Source organism: Marmota marmota, unplaced genomic scaffold (assembly GCF_001458135.2).
Source record: "Marmota marmota marmota unplaced genomic scaffold, marMar, whole genome shotgun sequence".
NCBI lineage: Eukaryota > Metazoa > Chordata > Mammalia > Rodentia > Sciuridae > Marmota > Marmota marmota.
This window is the reverse complement of record NW_026000241.1, coordinates 7,105,180-7,113,281: the sequence shown is the minus strand read 5'-3', so window position 1 is coordinate 7,113,281 and position 8,102 is coordinate 7,105,180. Positions and strand designations below refer to the sequence as shown.

General features: G+C 55.5%; 1 protein-coding gene across 1 annotated transcript; it reads left to right on the top strand.

Annotated features, from left to right (window-relative positions):
• Positions 1 to 666: 666 nt before the first annotated feature.
• Positions 667 to 7,847, top strand: Homer3 (homer scaffold protein 3). The gene is made up of 10 exons (XM_048795386.1): positions 667 to 699; positions 1,470 to 1,551; positions 1,631 to 1,787; positions 2,033 to 2,164; positions 4,368 to 4,475; positions 5,286 to 5,407; positions 5,835 to 5,991; positions 6,284 to 6,394; positions 6,494 to 6,580; positions 7,427 to 7,847. Exons 2-10 carry the CDS (start codon positions 1,538 to 1,540, stop codon positions 7,616 to 7,618), a joined length of 1,080 nt encoding a protein of 359 aa, XP_048651343.1. The 5' UTR covers positions 667 to 699; positions 1,470 to 1,537; the 3' UTR covers positions 7,619 to 7,847.
• The last annotated feature ends 255 nt before the right edge of the window (positions 7,848 to 8,102 follow it).

The following is an 8,102-nucleotide window of genomic DNA, read 5'->3' as shown; positions in this document are numbered from 1 at the left end:
ATGTGTATAAGAGACAAGGGCCGGGGAGAGGGTGCGGGGGACCCCGAAGTTCTGGGCTCGGGGCCCGGGGTGGCGCGAGGAGCTCTGAAGTTCCAGGGCTGGGGGAATCACCGGGGTCCCGAAGTTCCGGAGTCGGAGTCGGGGAGGGGACAGAGCGAGCGGTTCCAAAATTTCTGGCCCCCGGCATTGAAGAAATTAGCCAACGGGTCCCCGAAGTCCCGGACCTGGGCTGGGAGAGCGGCGCAGAGGGGGTTCTCGAAGTTCCAGACCAGGGACTGGAGGGTTGGCAGGGTCCCCTGGAGTTCTGGAGTCGAGATCAGTGCCAGTGTCTCCAAAGTTCCGGACCCGGGGTTGCCGGAGGTAGCGCGGGGCGAGGGAGGAAGGACCCCAAAGTTTCGGACCTGGGTTGGAGGAGGCAGAAGTGATGTCCCCAAAGTTCTGGAACCGGAGTCAAGGCAGCGTTGCGTGGATCGGGGAAGTTCCAGGGTCTGGGCGGCGCGTTATGAAGTTGGGGCGCATACGGGATGCCCTCCTGACGCGGGTGGGACTGGATCCTGAATGAATATCAGGCCTCCGGATTGGGGCGCTTGGGATGAGGTCTCGCCCCCAGCCCGATTGGGGATTCCTGGGCTCTGCGAGGTGTTGGACCCCCCTTGGGGAACCCCGCGGCCCGCGGCGTCCTAGGCGCATGACTAGTTGGTGAGTAACTTTTCCCAAACGCTGCGAGTCACGGCAGGAGCCGCCGGGCCGGAAGGGCCTGGGTTCCGGGGACCCCTTCAATCCTCAGCCCCTGTCAGTCTCAGGACCCGCCCCCAACCCAGGCCTTAGCTGCCGCTCCTCCCCCACCTAGGGGCTCCGGTTTCAGACCCTGTGACCGGGATAGCAGCTGCCCAGGACAGGATGGGGGGGGCATTCCCCCCTCTGACCTCGGAGGCGCCGGGCTGGGGGCCGCCCCTCCCCCTCCTGGAGTCCTACTTCTCCAACCCCCTATTGGATCCCCTGCAGATCCCTGGGATGTAGGTTTGGGGACGCCTGAGGACCAGGAAGTCTCCTCCCATCAGCATTGCTGGCTTCCTAGGACGGTGGCTATTGGAACCAACTGGGAGGCTGTGGAGCCCCCTTCTCCCAATCTTGAATGTGCTGGAAAGTACTGAGCAGAGTTATCCTTGGCCTTGCCACCCAGCCCGAGGGTGGAGAGGCTTCAATGGGGAGCCCAGTAACCAGAATGATGAGAAGTTTATATTACATGTTAGGGGCCACCTGTCTTCTCTGGAGCTGCCTCCTGCCCAGAATGTTGTGGGGCTTTCCCCAAATGGAGAATGATGGGGTCCTTTCTCTCTGGTACCTCCTGATTGTCATGCCTTTTTGATTAAAGTTCAAAAAGGACACCTGGTGGTGTCCTGAGATTGGACCTGTTGGCCTTCTCAGCCTGACCTGAGAAGACACTCACAGGACCCCTCTGTCCCCAGGGGCCAAGCCAGCCACTCTTGCCACCCCTCTGGCTGCTCCTTAGAGCCCACCCAGCCCAGCCTGACCAATGTCCACAGCCAGGTAAGCTCCCACCCACCTTACCCAGCCCTGAGCTCCTTGGAGGTGCTTGTCCCCCACTGAGTCCCCTCTCCCCGTTTAGGGAGCAGCCAATCTTCAGTACACGGGCACACGTGTTCCAGATTGACCCGGCCACCAAGAGGAACTGGATCCCTGCGGGCAAGCATGCACTTACCGTCTCCTATTTCTACGATGCCACTCGCAATGTCTACCGCATCATCAGCATTGGGGGCGCTAAGGTCTGCAGGGTCTGGGTGGGGTATAGGCACTAGAGCCCCAGGAGATAGGCCTGGGTCTGGTCACTGCCTTGCTGGGTGCTCTGGGAAACAAGGAACCCTGGCCCTTTCTCGGCTCCCATCTCTTCCTCCTGAAATGGCTCAGAGCAGTGACCTCTGAAGCCCTAAGACAAAATGGTGCTCATTCATCCAGGAATTCATGTGCATTGTCATCAGGCCCTTCAACCTTGATCTCTGAATCCCCACAGGCCATCATCAACAGTACTGTTACCCCCAACATGACCTTTACCAAAACCTCCCAGAAGTTTGGGCAGTGGGCAGACAGTCGTGCCAACACAGTCTACGGCCTTGGCTTTGCCTCTGAACAGCATCTGACTCAGGTAGGTGGCATGGGGGGAACAGAGGGGAGAGACGGGCCTGGGCCTAAGTCTTCACCTGGTCTCACTAGGGGACAGTGCACAGGACCTGGCCTCTGTCTACTCAGTGGCAGAATGGGTACACAGAGCCAGGCACAGTGTTGCACACCTGTAATCCCAGCAGCTCAGGAGACTGAGACAGGGGGATTGCAAGTTCAAAGCCAGCCTCAGCAACTTAGCAAGGCCCTGTCACAAAATAAAATATAAAAAGGAGCTGGAGATGTGGCTCAGTGGTTAAGCGCCTCTAGGTTCAATCCTGGAAACAACAACAACAAAAACAATGGGCACATAGAATTAGACAGGCAGGTGGCACATGCCAGTAATCCTGGTTACTGGGGAGGCTGAGGCAGCAGGATCACAAATTTGAGGCCAGCGTCAGCAACTTGGTGTGAGCCTGTCTCAAAACTTAAAAAAAAAATAAAGAAGGCTGGGGATGTAGCTTAGTGGTGGGGCACCCTGGGTTCATTCCCTAGTTCTGGGGGGGAAGACGAGCAATAAGCCCCTTCTAGTTCCCTGGTTTGAATCCCGGTTCTGCTGGCCACTTGCTTCAATTTTAGGTACACCCTTGCCCTCAGGTCATCGCCCTGGTGCCTGGACTAGGGATCCTTCCCCACTTTCCCAGCAGTACTCAGCTGTTACCTCCCTTCTTCAGGATATTTTCTGTATCCATTGTTCTTTTTTTTTTTCTTTTTTCTTTTTATGATTAATACTTCCTGTACCCTGAAGATTTTCTCTGTTTTATTCTAGAAGTATTATAATGTTCTTTTCAAGGTTAGGTCTTGAGTTAATTTCTGTGGGTGATGCAAGGTAGGGCCTGAGGTTCATTTTATCCCCACATGAATATTAAGTTATTTTTAGGCATTTTGTTGTTGTTGTTGTTATTGTTTGTGCTAGGGGATGGAACCCAGGGAGCTGCTTTTTTGTTGGTTGGTTGGTTGGTACCGGGATTGCTTAAGCACTGAAACACACCCCAAGCTCTTTTTATATTTTATTTAGAGACTGGGTCTTGCTAAGTTGCTTAGGGCTAAATTGCTGAGGCTGGCTTTGAACTTTCAATCCTCCTGCCTCAGCCTCCCAAGCCTCTGGGATTATAGGCATGCACCAACTTGCCCTGCTCAGGGGTCTGTTTTTGAAAAGATAATTTTCCCCCAGTGAATTACACTGAATACCTTTGCACGAATCTAGTGGTGTGACTGTAAATAATTTTTTAAAAAAGTTTTTGTTTGGAGGTATTGGGGATTGAACCCAGGGACTTGCTCATGCTAAGCAGGTGCTCTACCACTGAGCCACACCCAGACCCTAAACATTTTTATTGATTGATTGATTGAGATGGGGGTCTGCCTGTGTTGCCCAGGCTGGCCTCAAACTCCTGGCCTCAAACTCTTGTCTCAGCCTCCCAGGAAGCTAGGAATACAGGGCATGCCACCACACCTGGCTTTAAAAAAAAAAAAAAAAGGTTTAAACAAAGGGAACTTATTTTAAAATTAAAACAAAACAAACAAACAAAAACACTTTCTTTTTTTTTTTTTAAAGAGAGAGTGAGAGAGAATTTTTTAATATTTATTTTTTAGTTTTCGGCAGACACAACATCTTTGTTTGTATGTGGTACTGAGGATCGAACCTGGGCCGCATGCATGCCAGGCGAGCGCGCTACCGCTTGAGCCACATCCCCAGCCCCACAAAAACACTTTCTATCTTAACTGGAGAACCAGTATTAATTGCCAGAGCTAGGTGGTAAATGTAAACGCTTGGCTTAATGAAAACTGGAAGCAGGTAATTACTCTTTGACTGTCGATGCCTCTCAGGGGCTCCAAGACCTCCTCTCTCTGTTATAAAGGAATGTTAACAGGTGTTAAAGAAAGGTCAGCACCAGCCAGAGGCTCTCCTTGTTGAGATAAGCCTGACAGAGAGGAAAAGGGAATCCCTTTCTTAATGTCTCTCAGTGTACTTACTGCCACCTCCGGGAACATCCCTCCCACCAGGGTACCCATTCTGCTCAAGGGGACATCATTTTCCAACCTGCCCCTTTTGGTTTGTGAGATAAGGGGGTATGCACAGTTCCTAAGTTCCCTTCCAAGGTAACAATGCTGGCAGTGCGTGGGAGTGACCTGGTGGGAGGCTGGAGAGGGGCTGGAGAGTTTGTTCACCTCTGCTTTCCACCCCCCAGTTTGCTGAGAAGTTCCAGGAAGTGAAGGAAGCAGCAAGGTTGGCTCGGGAGAAATCTCAGGATGGAGGGGAGCTTACCAGCCCCGCCCTGGGGCTTGCCTCCCACCAGGTGAGCATTCCCTGCCCCTCCTCCTAGCATCTCTGCATCAGCCATGCACTGTGTGGTACCTAGGAGAAAATGCTCACAGATGACCTAACAGTAGACCTGAGGCATGGACCGTGGAGGCAGGACTTGGGCCATGGAGCACATCCTAGGAGGTTTAGCTTGGCTTGGGCTCAAAATCAGCTCAGATGACAGAATTAATTGAAGACTGGAAGTTAAAATAGCTAAGGGGGGTGCGCAGAACAGCGATCTGTCTGTGGGCACTACCCCCATTCATTTATTTTCAGTGTAATTTATTGAGCACCTGCCGTGTGCCAGACCCGGGGCTGGGTACAGGGGTGACAGAAATGAGAAAGTTGCTGTCTCTGACCTCAAGGCTGCAGGCCCAGGCAGTGAGATTGCTCCCAAGATGCAAATTCCGCCTGGGGAGGGCTTCCTGCGCCTTTCTTAACAGTGTGTTGAAATTCTGTCCCAGGGACAGTGCTCAAGGGAACAGCTTGGAGCAATTAGATTCTGGGCAGCGTTTAGCTTTGCAGATTGTGTATCAGGTTTTCAGGGGTTGGGGAAAGCCCAGCCGAGCAAGGTGGGAGTCCAGTCCAGGGGTCATGGGGAGCCGTAGAGGGTGGGTGAGGACGGGAGGGATGCGCCTGGATGCCAGTACTGGGAAGGACCTACCGGGGTCCGCAGGTCAATTCAGATTCTCTGACCCCAGTCATGACCACAGGGACTTCCGCCCTGACATCAACTATGACTTTCTAAGCCGTTCTTGATTGAAGCCACCACTCACCGTCACCCCGCTTTCATCCTCACCCGCAGGTGCCCCCCAGCCCCCTCGTCAGCGCCAATGGCCCAGGCGAAGAGAAACTGTTCCGCAGCCAGAGCGCGGACGCCCCGGGCCCCACCGAGCGGGAGCGGCTAAAGAAGATGCTGTCGGAGGGGTGAGGGGCGGGGCCTAGGTAGAGGGCGGGGCGAGGTGGGCGGGGCAGGGAGGAGGCGCTCCGGCTGTGGATCCGAGATGGGGAGGGGGAGGAGGCTGACCCAGATCCTGCTGGATCCCGAGCCGGACCACGCCTCCCTAGGGCTGGCTCCACCCCCCTCTCATTCTGGAGTCCTTCCTCCCTCATTCACGCCTCCTTACCCCGTTCTGGCCACGCCCCAATGGGATGCTTCAAGTCTCTCTTTCAGAGGACGTCCTGGGGCTAATGTCACGTGTCTGTTTTGACCCGGTCAGGGACAGAACTAAGCCTGCCCCGCGCCGCCCAATTCCCTAGCTCAGCGCTATTTGGGCCCCGCCCCGCTCCAGCCTAGCCCCGCCCCCAGCCTGGGGCTTATCTACCCCTCCAGCTGACCCCGGTTTCTCCACAGCTCGGTGGGCGAGGTGCAGTGGGAGGCCGAGTTCTTTGCGCTGCAGGACAGCAACAATAAACTGGCAGGCGCCCTGCGAGAGGCAAACGCCGCTGCAGCGCAGTGGAGGCAGCAGCTGGAGGCCCAGCGTGCGGAGGCCGAGCGGCTGCGGCAGCGGGTGAGGGCACTCTTCCCTCCCAGAGACACTGTCTGGCTCTGGCAACAGCAGAGGGGTTCCCAGGATGGCCGAATGACTTCAGCAGATCATTCCGGAGCTCAATTTCTTGCTCTGTAAAATAGGTCTTGAGACTGAAAGCCTCAGAGGGTCGGTCATGCTCTAAAGTCCAAACTACCCGGAGGAGGGGTGGTACCACCTACCAAGAATGAGTAGGAGGCAGATTCTCCAGGGGCCTGGGGAGCAATGGGACAGCACACGCTGGGGTGTTGTGCTGAGCTTCCTGTGGGTGTAGGTGGCTGAGTTGGAGGCCCAGGCAGCTGCAGAGACAGCTCCTGTCGTCGAGAAGGAGGTGCCCAGTCAGTCACTGGAGCAGCTGGAAGCCCTGGTGCAAACAAAGGACCAGGTGAGCACCAAGTGTGGTCCCTGAGCCCTGCCTTCCATCAGCTTCCCCCCTGTGGATCCAGGACCCCCAGAACAGACCCTGGGAACCCTTCTCCCCTAGGAGATCCAGACGCTGAAGAATCAGACTGGTGGTCCTCGAGAGACCTCGGATGCCACAGAGCGGGAGGAGACCCAACAGAAGGTGCAGGTGTGTGGGGGTGCCAGGGTGTGGGGTGACGGAGAATGGGTATCCAACCCCTGGATAGGACAGGCTTGGGGTCTATGTCCCTGGGCCTTAATTTCGTCATTTGTAAGTGGATCAGGACCATATCCACCTAATGTCATGAAGAATTGGGAAGACTAGACCCACAGAATTCCTGACACTTAGTAGGTGCTTTATAAACAACAGTAATTAGTAGTTTCATATCTGTCCTTCTCTCAAAGAGCACTTTCTCAGTCCTTGCTAATTCCATTGCTTAACCCCATCAAATCTTCAAAATGTTCTGGCCTGAGATCACAGAGACTGCATTTGAACCCAGGTCTGGCAGGCTTAGCTTTCACTGGAGTCTTCGAGAAATGTTCATGGGGTACTTCCTATGTGCCCAATACATGGAGATATTAAAGGGGCTGGTGCCCCCCAAAGATTCCTGGAGAGAAAAGTTGGGGAAGTGATCCCTATCATCTTCTGGGCACACGGCATGTGCAAAGGCCCTGAGGTGTGAAGAAAGCCAGAGTGTTTAAAGAACTGCAAGGCTCGAGAGGCTGAGTGGGAATGAGCAAGGAAAGGAGAGCCCCAGCACACCCCTAGGGATGTGCATTTATTTCCAGTGTCGTGAGAGTCATAGGAGGGCTTTAAGTGGAGGAGAACCACAATTGGTTCTATGATGCTCAAGATGGCTGGGGACAGGGAGTGCTGGGCAGAGCAGACGTGCCGAGAGGCGGCTGTGAGACAAACAGGTCCCAGCCCAGCGCCCTCAGATGCTGGGTACCCAGTCAGGGCTGATGACCCTTGAGACTTGTTGAGGTCCCCAACTCTGCTACCCTGTCCCCACAGGACCTGGAGACACGCAACGCAGAGCTGGAGCACCAACTGCGGGCCACGGAGCGCAGCCTGGAAGAGGCCCGGGCCGAGCGGGAGCGGGCGCGGGCCGAGGTGGGCCGGGCCGCACAGCTGCTGGACGTCAGGCTGTTTGAGCTGAGCGAACTCAGAGAAGGCCTGGCCCGCCTCGCGGAGGCTGCGCCCTGAGCAGAGCTGGGTCTCAGGGGCTGGTTCTACCTAAAGGATCCCCGCGTGGGGTGAGGCTGGGGCTCAGGCGGCACAGGCGGGCCTGTTTGCCCTGGCAGGGACCAGGGAGCCTGACTCGGCCTGGCCACGGCCACTCACAGCATGGGGCCTGTTTTTGAGCTTTTCATCGTGTAGAATTTCTAGAACCCAGGGGCATGTGCTGGTGCCCAGATTACATTTCTAAGTGTGACTGTGCATGTGTGGTGTGTAGGCACCAGACCCGTCGCCCCCCCCCCTTTACCTGCCTCCTCCAGGATGGATCCTGGCTGCCCTGCATCCTTGTGGTGATCCCAAAGCCCTCTTGCAGGTGGGAGGCATGTCCAGGTCACATGTCCTGGAGCCTGCTCTGCCTGGCGCCTCTGCCTGAGTCCCCTTGGGCTTAGCCATATTGTTTGGCCAACCGGTGTCTATATAGGGGATTGAACCCAGTGGGGCTTTACCACCG

Excerpts from the sequence above, each read along its gene's own strand:
- Homer3 (XM_048795386.1), top strand. Across the intron at positions 4,476-5,285 it reads TGGGGCTTGCCTCCCACCAG|GTGCCCCCCAGCCCCCTCGT; the intron begins GTGAGCATTCCC and ends CCTCACCCGCAG. Across the intron at positions 5,408-5,834 it reads AAGAAGATGCTGTCGGAGGG|CTCGGTGGGCGAGGTGCAGT; the intron begins GTGAGGGGCGGG and ends GTTTCTCCACAG.